General features: G+C 36.8%; 1 protein-coding gene across 22 annotated transcripts in view; it reads left to right on the forward strand.

The window, feature by feature from the left end:
- The window catches only part of HEATR5B (HEAT repeat containing 5B), a 111,833-nt gene that overhangs the window by 1,348 nt on the left and 92,902 nt on the right, over nucleotides 1-17,583 (forward strand). For all 22 annotated transcript variants that reach the window (XM_035272809.3, XM_078349492.1, XM_035272810.3 and 19 more), the window contains 6 exons: nucleotides 3,557-3,768; nucleotides 6,427-6,535; nucleotides 7,817-7,966; nucleotides 11,668-11,839; nucleotides 13,505-13,662; nucleotides 15,571-15,820. In XM_035272809.3, the coding sequence (XP_035128700.1) occupies nucleotides 3,557-3,768; nucleotides 6,427-6,535; nucleotides 7,817-7,966; nucleotides 11,668-11,839; nucleotides 13,505-13,662; nucleotides 15,571-15,820 (1,051 nt within the window). The remainder of the gene's footprint in view (nucleotides 1-3,556; nucleotides 3,769-6,426; nucleotides 6,536-7,816; nucleotides 7,967-11,667; nucleotides 11,840-13,504; nucleotides 13,663-15,570; nucleotides 15,821-17,583) is intronic.

Consider the following 17,583-nt stretch of genomic DNA (forward strand, 5'->3'; position numbering starts at 1 on the left):
CAGTATCTTCACTTATCTCTCTGAGGAGTTAATAACAGACTTTCTTGTTTTCTTCCTGCATAACCTTGATTCAGCTTGCTTTTTATTGTCTGTGTCTTTTATATTTATGTCTTTAAATGTAGTTGCAGCCAGGCGTAGTAGTTCATGCCTGTAATGCCAGCTCTTTGGGAGGCTGAGGTGGGCGGATCACCTTAGGTCAGGAGTTCGAGACCAGCCTGGTCGACATAGTGAAACCTCGTCTCTACTAAAAATACAAAAATTAGCCAGGTGTGGTGGGTGGTGCCTGTAATACCAGCAACTTGGAGGGCTGTGGCAAGAGAATCGCTTGAACCTGGGAGATGGAAGTTGCAGGGAGCCTAGATAGTGCTGTTGCCCGCCAGCCTGGGCAACAATAGTGAAACTCCCTCCAAAAAAAAAAAAAGGCCAGGCATGGTGGCCTTTACCACACCTGTAATCCCAGCACTTTGGGAGGCTGAGGCAGGCAAATCACAAGGTCAAGAGATCTAGAACGTCCTGGCCAACATGGTGAAACCCCCTCTCTACTGAAAATACAAATACTAGCTGAGCGTGGTTGAGAAGGCCCATAGTCCCAGCTACTAAGAAGGCTGAGGTGAGAGAATTGCTTGAACCCAGGAGGTGGAGGTTGCAGTGAGCCAAAATTGTGCCACTGCACTCCAGCCTGGTGACAGAGCGAGATCCATCTCAAAAAAGTTAAAAAAAAAAATGTAGATGCTTTCCTCAAATGTCTGATGATCTTTGGCTGCCTGCTCAAATTTAAAAATGAGTAGTAAAAACTTTCTTCGGCAGAGCTAGTCTTTTAAACTGGACATCACTGTAGGCGGGGCTGGTTCCTGACCTTAGTATTTTAGCTTTCTGCAGGCTAGTCATTCCCCAGAAGATACTTTTCTGCTTTTGTGTCTGAAGAGTATATGGCTAGCTGCCTACATTCTCGGAATTGTGGCAGAAGACTGGGGGCTTTAACATTCAGTATGTGAACTTTCACTGCATCTCCCCATTTTCAGTGCTGTTTCCCCAGACCGCAACCGTGCCTGGGCTCTCCTAGTCCAGATATACAATATTTCACTCTTCCCAGAAAGTATGCTTTCAGTCTTCTTCCAGAATGGAGGAGAGGAGTCTGACTGTTTCTTAGACTCTCAACCATTCCCTCTATCTCAGGGTACAACTTCACTCCCACCTCCAAAGCACCTAGGGCCTAACAAAAACCCCATGATTTCTTAGGGGGTCCTGTGTTGTAAAGTAGGTAATTTCTCAGCTTTCCCTGTTGGAAACACTTGTTTTCCAAATATCGTGTTGATTCTTTTTCCTGTTTTTTTTTTTTTTTTTTTTTTTTAAACTCTTTGGATTTGTGCTTTGTTGTTGTTGTTGTTACCCTTTAGTATGGTTTTAATGGAGTTTCTATAGAAACAGTTAATGCATAGATTCACTCTTAATCTTTAACTAAAAGGTTCTGTTTTCTCTTAAATCCCCTGCAACTGGGCTTTTGTTACTTCCACTCCACTAAAACAGCTCTTGTCCAGCCATCACTGATTACAGATTACCCAAAACAGTGATCAGTATTCTGTCTTACTTGATCCATCTCCATCTTTCACCTTGAAACACTTTAAACATTTTTAATTTTGTTGCAAAATTGATAAATACAAGAGTATATAAAACATTTCTAAGTTACGAAGCATAATAATATAAATATCTGTACATCTCCACTCAAATTAAAAAATAAGATTGTTATTGCTTTGCACAGTTTCTGTGAAGTTTTCTTCCTGTTTGTGGCTTCCCAAGACACTGTTAGGTTTTAGTTCCTCTCCCACTTCACTAACTGCTACTTTTTTTTTTTTTAACTCTCCCTCAGTTCAGCGCATTTTAAAAAAATCTGTACATATTCCTTCAGTGATATCATCTCATTGTATGATTTTTACTATCATCTATATAATAATGATTCCCAGGATAATGTTTACTCCACCTCTTTCTTATCTAAGTGGCCTCCCAGAGTTAACATACCAAAACCAAATTCTTCATTTCTCCTCCCAAACCTGCTCTTTCTCCTGTGTTCTCTATCTCAGGAAATGACCATTTCATCCTCCTAGCTGCTCAGGGTGAAAACCATAGAGCCATTTTTGACTTCCCTCTTTTTCTCAAACTTCTCAATTTATTCACCTGCAAATCCTATGGTTTCATCCACAAATATATCCAGAGTTTATTTACTTATCATCTCCACAGTTACCACCATCATCTCTCATCTGGATTATTGCATCTGCTTCCTATTTGCTCATGATGCTTTCCATTTATGCACCTTATAGAGTATTCTTAGAAGTCAGAGTGACCCTGTTGAAACATTTAGATCACGACCCTCCTCTGCTTCAAACTCTTACTCAGAGTAACATACAAAGTTTTCTCTCTCTTACTCTGCTCCAGCCAAACTGGCCTTCTTGCTGTCTTCAAGGACGCTAAGCATGCTTCATCCTCAATGCCTTTTACACTTGTTCTTTTGGCCTGGAATGTTCTTCCCCTAGGTATCTGCATAGCTCACCCCTTCCCTTCTTTTCAGAGAGAGGCCTTTTCTAATTAATCCACATAAAATAGTAAGCACCCATACTATTCATTTGTTTGTTTGGTAAACTCTGTCCCTTCCCACCAGAATGTGAACTTCATGAGGGCAGGGACTTTTTTTGTCTATTTTGTTCTCTGTTGCACCTTACTACATGGCATACATGAAATACATAATAAATATTATTTGCATAAATGAATGAATTATAGGTATTGATTATGGGTAGAGCTGGGCATTCTTTTTTTCCTGTTGCCTAGGGCTCTTCAGAGTTTCTTTTGGTTTCATTTGCTGACCTAACTTTATGAACTACTGACTTTGCTTTTACATGGGAAACCTATCTGAGCTCTACAACATCAGTTATCCATACATCCAATATATCCAGTATTTTGCATCCTTCGATTGTTGGTTTATTTCTTAGTAAGTTAATCTTGTAACTTTTTGAATCAGTCTTCACTTTTATTAGACCTAACCTTTTAGCTTTGGAGGAGAATGAAGGAGAATATTTAATATAGGAAAAAAAATGGCTCTTTTTTTTTTTGAGATGGAGTTTTGCTCTGTCACCAGGCTGGAGTGCAGTGGCACAATCTTGGCTCACTGCAACCTTCACCTCCCGGGTTCAAGTGATTCTTCTGCCTCAGCCTCCCAAGTAGTTGGGACTACAGGCGTGCGCCACCACACCCAACTAATTTTTGTATTTTTAATAGAGACGGGGTTTCACATGTTGTCCAGGATGGTCTTGACCTCCTGACCTTGTGATCTGCCCGCCTCAGCCTCATAAAGTGCTGGGATTATAGGCATGAGCCACCATGCCCAGCTAAGAATGGCTCATTTCTTACTGAACTTTTCCTTATCTTTAAAATTCTCATGGTTTATGTTTAATGTAATATAGATTTTTAATTATTAGAGTGCCTTAAGTATTAAGTACTTTAATTCTGTTTAAAAGGTAACAAATATTTTTTTAATAATGTTCTTTTAAAAAATTTTTTGTAACAGACAGATGTAAAGGAAAAACAGAAAAAACTTGTCGAACAATTAACTGGATTAATAAGTAGCTCACCTGGACCACCTACACGAAAATTGTTAGCTAAAAATCTTGCAGCCCTTTATAGCATTGGGGATACTTTTACGGTCTTTCAGACACTCGATAAATGCAATGACATTATCAGAAATAAAGATGACACTGCGGCCTACTTACCAACAAAATTGTAAGTACTTACTTCAACAGGGACCCTTGAAATTTTCTTTTTTCTTTCAAGGAAACTTAGTCGGAGACTATGGACCATAAAATCCCCCAGGTAGGTGGAACCTGAGACATGCTACTAACAATGAAAGCTCTAAGTGGGTCCAGTTGTGATGGGAAGATAATGAGGTCAGTTTTAGGCATGCTGATTCTGGAATATAAATGGTCCAAATGACAGTGTATAATAAGTAGTTGGAAATTCTAGTTGGGATTTTAGAGATTTGTTTGGAATGTAGTTTTGGTGAATAGGCTGAATCCTTTGATATGAGTAAAGTTACTGAGGAGGAGGAGTATATTTGAGAAGAGAAGATAGCTAAGGATACAACTCTAGAACGTCAGCATTCAAGGGTCTGTGGTCAGTGTGATAGCTTACAGAGAAAATGGAAAAATTATTCAGAACCTGGATGCTAGTTTTTAGGTCTGCTTTAGGTAGTTACCTGGAATCACTAGGTAACTACCTGGATACATTGTAGTTAGGTTTTTTTTTTCTTTTTTTGTAGTTAGGTTTTGTGTTTTGTTTAGGATAGTTGTAGACTTCAAAAGTTATAGAGGAGAATAGGCAGTACTGGTACTTTCTAGTTTATTTTGAAGTTTGAAGCTATTTAATACTTTGATGATTCAGTTCACTGCCACTGAGCAAATATACACATAATTTTATAGTTCTGGTTAAGTAGAATTGATTATACCTTCATGTGTATTTCCAGGGAATTCATGGGTCCTGTTCAGGAAATCTCTAATGTGTTCTGGCATGTGATATCAGTCATTTTTAACTTACCAGCCTACAGGGTATCAAAAAGCATGAGATTTGGAGTTGAAGCAGTGAAAGTTGATTCCCTGATTCTGCTGTTATGTGTTATGATTGTGAGCTAAATTTAGTTCCCCTCTCTTACCTGAAAATTGCTCAGATCATGTAGCTTTTATTTATTTTTATTTTTTGGAGCGAGAGTGATTTGCCTTATGGTAGACCACCTGCCTGCTCCCAAGATCCAACTACACATAGCTGTTAGATTGTGGTTTCCAGGATTTAGGCACAGATCTGCCAGACTCCAAAGCATCTGCTCTTAACTACCATGTCCTGCTTTTGCCTTTAAGCTATACCTACAGCTATTCACTTACTATTGACGTGAGTGACAGTGGGATCACCCAGCAATCCCATTACTGGGCATTTATAATCCAAAGGATTATAAATCATTCTATTATAAAGACACGTGCACATGTATGTTTTTTGCAGCACTGTTCACAATAGCAAAGACTTGGAACCAACCCAAATGCCTATCAAAGATAGACCGGATAAAGAAGATGTGGCATGTAAACACCATGGAATACTATGTAGCCATAAAAAAAGGATGAGTTCATGTTCTTTGCAGGGGCATGGATGAAACTGGAAACCATCATGTCAGCAAACTGACACAAGAACAGAAAACCAAACACCACATGTTCTCACTCATAAGTGGGTGTTGAACAATGAGAACACACGGAGACAGGAGGGGAACATCACACACCAGGGCCTGGGGGCTGGGGGCTATGGGAGGAATAGCAGGGAATGGGGAGATTGGGGAGAGATAGCATTAGGAGAAATACCTAATGTAGATGATGGGGTGATAGATGCAGCAAACCACCACCATGGCATATGTACACCTATGTAACAAACCTGCACGATCTGCACATGTACCCCAGAACTTAAAGTATAATAAATAAATTTAAAAAAAAGGAAATGTGCTTCTATTACTTTATACTTCCAAGGGTTCTGTTAATGTAATTTAGATTAAATTTTACAGGTTTACAAATAATAGCATAGTATTAGTTGTAAATTAAGAGGCAGATAGTGTGAGCAATGCAGATGTATGAGATGTACTTTTGCATTGCTCACAGTTCCTGAAGTTTACATTTCCGCTGGCAGAACAAGATAGAGACATAAAATGGTCAGATCACAACACAGTAAATGATATAATTTTGTCATAACGAGTGATTGACATTGTTATATATAATGAAAGAAGAAAGGAATTGTTGAGGATTGACATAATTTGGAACGTCTTCATAAAAGAAAAGCTTGGGGGCTGGGTGCGGTAGCTCATGCCTGTAATCCCAACACTTTGAGAGGCCAAGGCAGGCAGATCACCTTAGGTTGGGAGTTTGAGATCAGCCTGGCTAACATGGTGAAACCCTGTCTCTACTAAATATACAAAATTAGCTGGGCGTGATGGTGCGTGCCTATAATCCCAGTTACTTGGGAGGCTGAGGCAGGAGAATGGCTTGAACCCAGGAGATGGAGATTGCAGTGAGCTACGATCACTCCACTGCACTCCAGCCTGGGTGACAGAATGAGACTTTGTCTCCAAAAAAAAGGTTGGATTTCCTTCCAAAAAATGGATATGATTTATTATGTACATAAATAGATTTTTTTGTATTCTTAATGAGAATATAACTATAGTATTTACTAGGAATACAGTGTAAATATAGTATTTGTTGTAGTTATGAAGGATAAACAATTGTTTTTGAAAGTTGAAATTAATTAAGGATTAAAAAGTATCCTAGACAAATGCAAATTAATTTCTGAAAATGAGAAAAGTATAATTTTATCATTAACCTGAACAATGACCAGTGAAACTAGCACTTCTTACAGGGCTGCAGTGGCTTGTGTTGGAGCATTTTATGAAAAAATGGGGAGAATGTTGGGCAGTGCGTTTCCAGAAACAGTAAATAATCTATTGAAATCTCTGAAAAGTGCAGAGGTAAGTTTTACAGCAAATATTATTTGAGTGTTTGCTTGTGACAAGAGTTAGATGTCACCTAAAATATGTTTGTTTCTTTTCTGTCAGTGTGGTACTCATATTACTTTGCAAGGAGGTAATTTCAAATTATTACTTGTCCCTTCTTTTAACATACATTATCTTATATTTCCGGGGGAAGGGAAAGAATCCTTTTCTTTGACAAATGAGTAGGTTTACCTGTTATTTTTTATTTAGTTGTATGGTATTTTTGGATTGGCTTTCCTTTTTTTTTTTTTTTTTCGGTTCCATAGCTAATATGTTAATTTTCTGGTTGTTGTAATAAATTACCTGAGACTGGGTGGCTTAAAACAACAACAATTTATTGTCTCAGTTCTGGAAGCTGGAAGTCTATGATCAAGTGTCAGCAAGGCCATGTTTCCACTGAAGGACCTAAAGAAGAATGCTTCCTTTCCTTCTTACTCCTAGTGGTTGCTGGAAATCTTTGATCTTCCTTGGCTTGTAGATACATCTCTCCCATCTCTGCCTCCTTTGTCACATGGCCTTTTCCCTGTGCCTATGTGTTTTGTGTCTAAATTATTTTCCTGTTCAGTGATACCAGTCATTGGATTAGAATTGGATACCTCTTCTGGGAACTATTTGTCTATTCATTTGTTAAATAAGAATTGAGGACATATTATTTGTCAAGCATTAAGCATACAAAGATGGTCCCGACCTCAGAGAACTTACAATCTAGTGGAAGAGATCTAAGTGTGAATAAGCATCAAGATACACTGCAATGTGTATACTATTAGAAATAAGAGTGAGCACTATGAGAATATGGAAATAAGAGTTTGAGTTAGTCACAAGAAGTTGAAGGTTTGCTCTGTTTCTGACATTTTTTTAAAATGTGTTGGATGTTTTCTGCTTCCTCTTTTGGATGGTTTATATATTATTTCTTAACTTTACTTAATATTTTATATTCTAAAAGTTTGGATCCTTGAGATGAAATATTGAAGCTTCTGAATCTGTCTTCATGTTCTCATTATATTGTATGTACTTCAGTAAGTCATAGAAACATTGGAATGTATTTACTTATAACCTGATATTTTAGAAAGATATTATTGAATTGAATATTCTTTCCAGGTACTTTCTAGAATATTTAATTTTATTGTACTTTTTATTATTTACTGTTTATAATTTGGAGGTAAGACCATTAGACCAAAAGAACTTTTGTCTTGGTATGTTCTTGTTGAAATATGAAATTTATTTTACAAAGCAGTTTTGTTTTATATGCATGTCTAGTCCCAAGGGCGAAGTGAAATCTTGATGAGTCTACAGAAAGTTCTAAGTGGACTGGGTGGTGCAGCAGCTTCCTCTCATCGTGATATTTATAAGAATGCCAGGTCTCTCCTGACTGATAGGTCAATGGCTGTTCGATGTGCAGTGGCCAAGGTTAGTACTTGACCAATTTAGAATGTTGCTCCTATCCTTCTTGCTCTTAAACAGTCAATGATTTTTTCTTTTAAAAATTTAAATTATGTTTTGTGTTCCAATGGATTAGCTACATTTTCTAGAAGTGTGTGTGTGTGTGTATCACATCATGACATGTACATTTGTGTATATGTGTATTCTGGCTTCTTTCACTTAGCATAATTATTTTAAAATTCATTTATATTGTTATATGTATCCATAGTGCATTCCTTTTTATTGCTTAGTAGAATTTCATTGTATGGATATGTTGCATTGATTTGTTCACTCATCTGTTACAAACATTTGAGTTGTTTCCAGTTTTGATTATTACAAAAAAAACTACTGTGAACATCTGTATATAAGTTTTTACATGAACATATGCTTTCATTTCACTTCGGCAAATACCTAGGGATGGAGTAGTTGGTTCATAGGGCAGATTTTGTTTAATGTTCAGAAAACTACCAAACTTTTTCAAAGTACTTGTGCTGTTTTACATTTCTACTAGCAGTGTATGAGAATTTCACTTCCTCCACATCATCACCATTGTTTGTTACCGAAGCTCTTTCTAATTTAAGCCATTCTAATGGATACATACAGGTATCTCATTGTGGCTTTAATTTGCATTGACCTAATGACGAATGATAAGCATATTTTCAGGTGCCAATTTGCCATCCATATCTTCTTTGGAGAAGGATGTGCCCAATCTTTTGTCCACTGTTTTATTGGGTTGTTTTAAAATTATTGACTTTCGAGAGAGTTTTATAAGTTCTTTACATATTCCTTTATCAGATATGTGATTCACAAATATTTTCTCCCAATCGGTGGCCTGTCTCTTCATTCTCTAAATAGTGCCTTGTAAGGAAAAGACATTTTGAATTTCGTTCAACGTATCAATTTTTCTTATATGGATTTTTTGCTTTTGGTGTTATATCTAAGGAAACATTTCCTAACCCAGGATTTGTCCTATGTTTCCTTCTAGAAGTTTTGTAGTTTCATACTTAGACGTATAATCCATTTTGAGTTAGTTTTTATATATGGTACAAAGTTTGAATCAAGAAATTATTTTTAACGTGGATATCCATGTCTTCCAGTGCCATGTCGAAAATCTGGATGATGGCTTTTATTTCTTTTCTTCACTAAACTGTCTTTGCATCCTTTGTTGAAAATCAGTTGTGTGTATATGTGTAGGTATAAGTTGGATTCTCTATTCTGTTTCATTGATCCATTTGTCTATCTTGATGCCAACAACACTTTTCTTCATTATAGTACCTTTATAGTAAGTCTTGAAATCAGGTGGTGGTAGCTCTCCAACTTTGTTCTTTTTCAAAATTGTTTAGCCTAGTCTAGGTTTAGCAATGTCTACAGAAATACCATGCTGGGATTTTGATTCAGGTTGCATTGAATTTGGAGAGAATTGCCATCCTAACAATATTAAGTCTTCTACCCTATGAACATGATGTATCTCTCCATTTATTTAGGGCCTTGATTTATCTTAGCACCATCTTATAGTGTTCAATGTACAGATTTTGCATATTCTTTCTCAGATTTATTTTTAAGTATTTCACATTTCGAATGCTATTTTAAATGGTATTGATTTTTTAAATTTTTATAATTTCTAATTATTCATTACTGACGTATAAAAATAGTTGATTTTTGTATCCCCCAACCTTGCTAAACTGACTTATTAGCTCTATCAATTTCTTTTGATAGATTCTATTATATATTTTATATAGACAGTCACGTTATCTATGAATAATGATAATTTCACTTCTTTTCAAATCTGGATGATGGCTTTTATTTCTTTTTCTTGCCTTACTGTACTGGCTAGGGGAAAACATTCAGTCTTTTGCCACTAAGTGTGATAGTAACTGTAGGTTTTTGGTTTGTTGTTTTTTTTTCTTTCTTTCTTTCTTTTTTTTTTGTAGATGCCTTTTATCAGGTTGAGGAGATACCCCTCTATTCCCCCCCACCCATTTCTTGTTTTTTAAGAGGTTTTATCAGGAATAGATGCTGGATTTTGTCAAATGTCTTTTATTTTAAATTTGTTTTCTTACATTGTTTTTGTAATTGCTGTTTTCTAGTTAACTTTTTACTTTAAAGTAGTTGCAATTGTAAGGAATTATACGGGGAGACTTTCTAAATTTTTACTCGGTTTCCCCTAATGGCAGTATCTTCCAGAAGTATAGTACAATGTAACAACCAGGATTTTTTTTTTTCTTTGAAACGGAGTCTTGCTCTGTTACCCAGGCTGGAGTGCAGTCTTGCCTCACTGCAAGCTTGCTTCCCAGGTTTAAATAATTTTCCTGCCTCAACTTCCTGAATAGCTGGGACTACAGGCACATGCCACCACACCCAGCTAATTTTTGTATTTTTAGTAGCGACAGGGTTTCGTCATGTTGGTCAGGCTGGTCTCGAACTCCTGACCTCATGTGATCCACCTGCCTCGGCCTCCCAAAGTGCTAGGATTACAGGCGTGAGCCACCATGCCTAGCCTGGGTGTTGACATTGATATAATTTATTATCTTATTCATGTTTCCCCAGTTTTATTTGTATTCTGTCAAATAATTTTTAGCATCTATTGAGATGATGATTCAATTTTTCTTTTTTCGTTTCCTAATGTGGTGAATTACATTGATTAGTTTTAGAATTTTAGTCAATATTGCATTCCTAGAATAAACCTCACTTGGTCATGAAATATTATCCTTATTATATATTATTGTATTAGAGTTGCTAGAAGTTTGTTTAGAAATGTGTATCTGTGTTCTTGAGTGATATGGGTATGTAGTTTCTTTTTCTTGTAGTGTCTTTGTCAGGTTTCAGCAGTAGGGTGATAGTGGCATTATAGTATTAGTTGGAAAGTTCCCTTCAACTTTCTGGAAGAGTTTGTATAGAATTGGCATTATTTCTTACCTAAACATTTAGTTGAATTCACTGGTATAGCCATCTCTTAGGGTTTTTTTTAGAGAAAGATTTTGAACTACAGAATCAAATTTTAACATAAATATTGGGCTCTTCAGGTTATCTGTTTCTTCTTGAGTGAATTGTCGATTTCCTTTAAGTTGTCAACTTTACTGGCATAAAGTTGTTCACATATTCTCTTTAACTTTTTAAAATATGTTGACTATGTAGTGATTTGACCTCTCTCATTTCTAATTTTGATAATTTATATTTTTACTGTTGGTTTTTTTTTTCCTAATTAGTCTGACTAATTAGGATTTAAATTTCATCAAATTTATTAGTCTTCTCAAAGAAGCAGCTTTGGTTTCATTTCTATTATTTTTTAGTTTTCTAGTCATTAATTTCCTTTATTATTTCCTTTTTCTGCTTACTTTGTGTTGAATTTGCTCTCCTTCATCTAGTTTCTTAAGGCTGAAGCTGAGGTTATTGATTTGAGACCCTTCTCTCCTGATGTGGTGGTTTAATGTTACATGTTTCTCCATACCTATAAACTCTCTCAAGGCAGTAGGCTGGGACAATTGTAGGGTTCATCTTGTTTTTTCATCTCTTAAGGATACCTCAGGATGCTGCATTGTCTGATGTCCAGTGTCTTTAACACTGTTGTTTCATTTTTTTTGTTGAGTTTTTTGGTTATCTCAGAAGAGGCGGTGAGTCTGGTTCTTGCTATTCCATCTCTGGAAGCAGATGTTCTAGGATGTTATTTACTTTTTTGTTTTTAATTCCAGTGTCTACTAGAACTACAGAATGAAGCTGTATTTATGTGGACTGCTGAACTGGAAAATATAGCCACTCTCTGCTTTAAGGCTTTGGAAAACTCAAATTATGGGGTACGAGTGGCAGTGTCCAAACTCTTAGGAACAGTCATGGCCACAGCGTTAATGCCAAAACAGGCAACAGGTATTGTTGTTTGCCCTTGATTTAGACCGTTAACAGGCCTAATTAGTTATTACATGTAGATAGGTCACTGTAATGGATTTAAATTTTTAGATATTGTTGTCTACTTTTTTATAAAATGAAATAACCCAAATGGCATTTTTCTTGATATAGTCACATTTTTGTGATGATAATGTATAGGATATCCAGCTTATATATGCTGGATATATAAGCACATAAGATTTATAAAATGATTTTGGGTAATGTCTAAGGCACTGGAATCTGGCACTTTATTTTCTACTTATTTTCAATCTTTGATGAGTAGATCCTCATTTATACCACAGTATTAATTTTTAATTTTTCTTGATTATCATTATAAACAGAATCAGAGGCAGCATTGAGTTTTCAAATTACTCTTGCTTTGCCTCACAGTTCCATAGACACATCTTGGGTGCCTGCGAGCAGATGCTTGGTCTTGTCCCCACCTCTACTCCACCTCTCCATCGTAGAAAGAGAACCAGGTGTTTTAGGTTCAAGTCCTGTTTCTTGTATTCATTAGCTGTGAAACCCTATTTCACTTCTTTTAGCTTTGATTTCTTCATCTTTAATGATAATTATTTCAGTGGATGATGATAATGATGTAATATTTTAAAGTGCTATGTGCCAGGCACTGAATTAAGCATATTACAAAATTTAATCCTCAAAGCCCTGTGAATTATATGTACTGTTGTTATTACTGTTTTATAAATGAGGAAATTGAGGCTTAGAGAGATTCTGTAACTCATTTTCTAAAAACTGTTCTGTGTCAGAAATGAAATTCAAATCCTGGGCAGTGAAATACCAAAGCTTGCATTCTTTAGCCATGAGCTTTGTACCTCCTCTACAGAATTTTTGTTAGGATTGCATTTGCTACTGTATGTGGAAGGACTTCATAAAATATGAAGCTTTATTCCAAGGATGGCGATTCAGTTGCATTCCCAATAACTTTTTTTTTTTTTTGAGACAGAGTCTTGCCCTCTCACCCAGGCTGGAGTGCAGTGGCACAATATCAGCTCACTGCAACCCCACCTCCAGGTTTCAAGCTATTCTTCTGCCTCAACCTCCTAAGCAGCTGGGACTACAAGTGTGCACCACCATGCCCAGCTAATTTTTGTATTTTTAGTAGAGACAGGATTTCATCATATTGGCCAGGCTGGTCTCAAACTCCTGACCACGTGATCTACCCACCTTGGCCTCCAAAAGTGCAGGGATTACAGGTGTGAGCCACTGCAACTAGCTACATTCCCAGTAATAATTTATTGGTAACTACTATATAGAAGGCACTGTGTTGAGAAAAGTTTTTTGTGTCTACCTCAGGAGGGAATGAGAACTGTCATCAGTTAGTAGTATCTGCTGTGGGTATGCTTAGTCCTTATTGTGTTACACATAGTATTACCACTATTATTAGACTATTTTACATAGATCTGTTGAATTGCTTTTATTTCTAGCTCTTTCCATTTTTCTAAGCATTTTTTCTTCAGAATTGAATTCGGGTTTACAAGTACATTGAAAATTTTAAGAAATAAGTTGTAAGAAAACTAAACCATTTCCCCATTGTAGTAAAATATCCTTACAAATGGTTACTTGAATTATTAAGCTGGAGTGTCTCAGAAATATATTTACTTATACTTTTATTTTTTTTCCTGAAAGTAATGCGTCAAAATGTGAAGCGAGCAACATTTGATGAAGTCTTAGAACTCATGGCCACAGGATTTCTACGTGGAGGGTCAGGTTTCTTAAAGAGCGGTGGAGAAATGTTAAAAGTTGGAGGGTCCGTTAATCGTGAAGTGAGAGTTGGAGTTACACAGGTTTGTAACATATATGTGTAAAAGAATTTTAGCTGGTGCGGTGGCTCACGCCTGTAATCCCAGCACTTTGGGAGGCCCAGGCAGGTGGATTGCCTGAGGTCAGGAGTTTGAGACCAGCCTGTCTAACATGGGGAAACCCCATCTTTACTAAAAATCCAAAAAGCTTAGCCAGCTCTGGTGGTACACCCCTGTAGTCCCAGCTACTCTGGAGGCTGAGGCAGGAGAATCACTTCAGCCTGGGAGGTGGAGGTTGCAGTAAGCCAGGATTGTGCCACTGCACTCCAGCCTGGGCCACCGGGGGAGATTCTGTCTCAAAAAAAAAAAAAAGAATTTTGTTCATATCACTTGTGAAAATTCATAGAAGAGTGTTACCAAGTAAGAGCTCACAGAGAGATTTTTAATATTATCTGGTTTCTTTCAAAATATTTCTTTTACCAAATGAATGAATTACATTCAAAATACATGCTTCTATGGAAATTCAGTAGATGTTTAATAAAATATAAATAAGCCTGTGTCTACTATATTTGTGTAAATATCTTTAAATAAAGTTCTCACATTTTGCTTAACAGAAAATCAGATAAAAATAACTCAGTTTTCATTGAAACCATATTTAGGTAGCTTGAGCATTTAGATTTTAATATTCTACAACAACCTTGTAACTAAAAATATTGTTTCATGCTTTGATTGGATTTTCTATCAGTGTTTAATCACCAGTGTAATTATAAGATTATATCTGACTTGCAATTATAATTTCAAAATAACAACACCAAATAAGAGGTTATGGTTAATGATGTAATGATAATTAACACCTAATAAGATGCAGTGGTGATCATAGTCAAAAATCACAATTTCGGGCTGGGTGCGGTGGCTCATGCCTGTAATCCCAGCACTTTGGGAGGCCGAGGCGGGTGGATCACGGGATCAAGAGATCAAGACCATCCTGGTCAACATGGTGAAACCCCGTCTCTACTAAAAATACAAAAAATTAGCTGGGCACGGTGGCGTGTGCCTGTAATTCCAGCTACTCAGGAGGCTGAGGCAGGAGAATTACCTGAACCCAGAGGGCAGAGGTTGCGGTGAGCTGAGATTGCGCCATTGCACTCCAGCCTGGGTAACAAGAGTGAAACTCTATCTCAAAAAAAAAATCACAATTTCAGTCAAAGTCACAACTGTACCTTAATCCTGAAAAAACTATAAAATATTAGTGAACAATTTTTTAACTTACAGAGAAAGTCATAACTGTTTTATAGCTCAAAGTCAATGTTTACTTAGGATGTTATGGTTTTCTTATTTCTGTAACCTGTTACCTTCCTGATCACTAGGCTAAATTCAGCTTCCCGTCCCTCTCACTACTGTCCCTGTATGTTCTTCATGAATTGTTATCTTTTTTTTTTTTAATTATTATTTTTGAGACCGAGTTTCACTCTGTTACCTAGGCTGGAGTGCAACGGCATGATCTCAGCTCACCGCAACCTCTGCCTCCCAAGTTCAAGCAGTTCTCCTGCCTCAGCCTCCTGAGTAGCTGGGACTGCAGGTTCCCACCACCCAGCTAATTTTTGTATTTTTAGTAGAGGTGGGGTTTCACCATGTTAACCAGGTTGGTCTTGATCTCTTGACCTCGTGATCCACCCATCTAGGCCTCCCAAAGTGCTGGGATTACAGGCATGAGCCACCATGCCCAGCCCATGAAGTTATTATCTTAAGAACTGTGTTTTTTAGTCAAAGATACTTTATTAATAATTCCTATTCCAGAAGTAGTAAAACGATCTCAAGTTTAAATTTTCTCTGTTTTAGTCTCGAATATAATTTATTCTGCATGCTGTTATCAGTTATTTTTGTAGTTGCTTTATCTTTGATTTCTGTTTAGTTATGTAAGTGTATCTGATGTCAACCTTCCCCTATTTACAGGCGTATGTTGTTTTTGTGACAACATTGGGTGGTCAGTGGTTGGAGCGCAGCTTTGCCACATTCCTGTCCCACGTTCTTGATCTGGTTTCCCATCCTCGGGCAACACAAACACATGTGGAGGCTGTGTACTCAAGACGATGTGTTTCCTTTATCCTAAGAGCTACTGTGGGCAGTTTGCTAGGTGAAAAAGCTCAGATTGCAGCTGCCAAAGAAATCTGCCAAGCTATTGGAAAACAAATGAAAGCCGTAGGTAAGAATTGATGTCGTAATGTGTGTTGATTACCTTAGCTATTTCATTCTTTATTATTATTCTTAATAAATATCAATAGGACTGATTAGTTTATCTTTCTGGACTGTGTTTTTATAGTCATTTTATTGAGTACTCATATTTGATATTAGAATAACATAATTATGGTGAAATAGAGTTTTTAAGGATTTGGGTGCCATGTTGGTAAGACTGCATTTTCTGTTTTATTTCTAGCATCCATACTGATTTTATAACTTTTCTGGCATTCAGCAGCACGTTGGTTCTGTCTTCAAGGAATAATCTATTGTGATCTTTCTGCTTTTAGAGCCTGTTTTATAAACATTTTTATTGTTTTTTTTCCTCCCCTCGTAGACTAATATGAAAACTTAGAGAGGAACAGTTACAGCTTTTATTAGCCCCCTACAAGGTGTACTGTGAAACCTCAGTTACATGTAATTACAAGAAATTCTTTTCTAAAAAGTATCAATTTAAAAATTTTTCAATTTAACAAATAGTTATTGAGTATCTGAGATTTGCAATACAGTAATTCAGCGTTCAAATAATGAATGAGATGAAGTTTCTGCCGTCATGAAACTTTTAATCCAGTTATAAACTAAATATAAAAGCAAGACTAAAAGCAAGGCAAAATATAAATTCTAAAAGACGGTTTAGTTTTTTCACTGTTAGAAGTATGTACTAACTTTAGTAAGGCACATTATATTGACTAATAGAGGTCTTTTGAAATAAGGGTTTAATGAATAAATATCATCAGTAGTTTATTTTTAGACATATATATATTAAATGTTTTATAAAATTCGTGAAAATAAACATACAGTGTTTTTTGTTTATGATGGCTTATTATTTTTTATTTTGTATTTTATTTGAGGCAGAGTCTAGCTTTGCTGCCCAGGCTGGAGTGCAGTGGTGCAATCTTGGCTCACTACAGCCTCTGCCTCCCGGGTTCAAGTGATTCTCCTGCCTCACACTCCTAAGTAGCTGTGATTACAGGCCTGTGTCACCACACACCCTGCTAATATTTTTATTTATAGTAGAGACAGGGTTTTACCACATTGGCCAGGCTGGTCTCGAACTCCTGACCTCAAGTGATCCACCTGCTCTGGCCTTCCAGAGTGCTGGAATTACAGATATGAACCACCACACCCAGCCAGTAAACTAGTTTTAAATGTATAGAGCTAAGTGAAAATTATGAATTGTGAATTAAAAAGAGTGTTCAAATTAATGAGATATTGTTCCTTAAATATGCTAAAATAGTCATCTGTCTTAGATTCACAACTTGAAGAGTATTTGCACATTAATTCATTGAGAAAATGTTTAGTGCCAGAAACACTGTGCCAAATGGTGAGAGTAAAATAGCAAGCCAGATGCAGATAGCACCTGTCTTCAGGGAGCATAAAGTTTAGCATCAAATGAGTATTATGCATTTCCAAGTCCAGAAATACCTAAAAACAAAAGAGATATTTGGCCAGGCATGGTAGCTCATCCCTGTAATCCCAGCACTTTGGGAGGCCAAGTTGGGTGGATCACTTGAGGTCAGAGTTCTTCAAGACCAGCCTGGCCAACATGCGAAAACCTTGTCTCTACTAAAAAATACAAAAACTAGCCAGGAATGGTGGCATACACCTGTAGTTCCATCTACTCAGGAGGCTGAGATAGGAGGATTGCATGAGCCCAGGAGGCAGAGGTTGTAGTCAGTTGAGATGGTACCACTGCACTCCAGCCTGGGCAACAGAGCAGAACTGTCTGAA

The sequence above is a fragment of the Callithrix jacchus genome, chromosome 14 (assembly GCF_049354715.1).
Source record: "Callithrix jacchus isolate 240 chromosome 14, calJac240_pri, whole genome shotgun sequence".
Taxonomy (NCBI): Eukaryota; Metazoa; Chordata; class Mammalia; order Primates; family Cebidae; genus Callithrix; species Callithrix jacchus.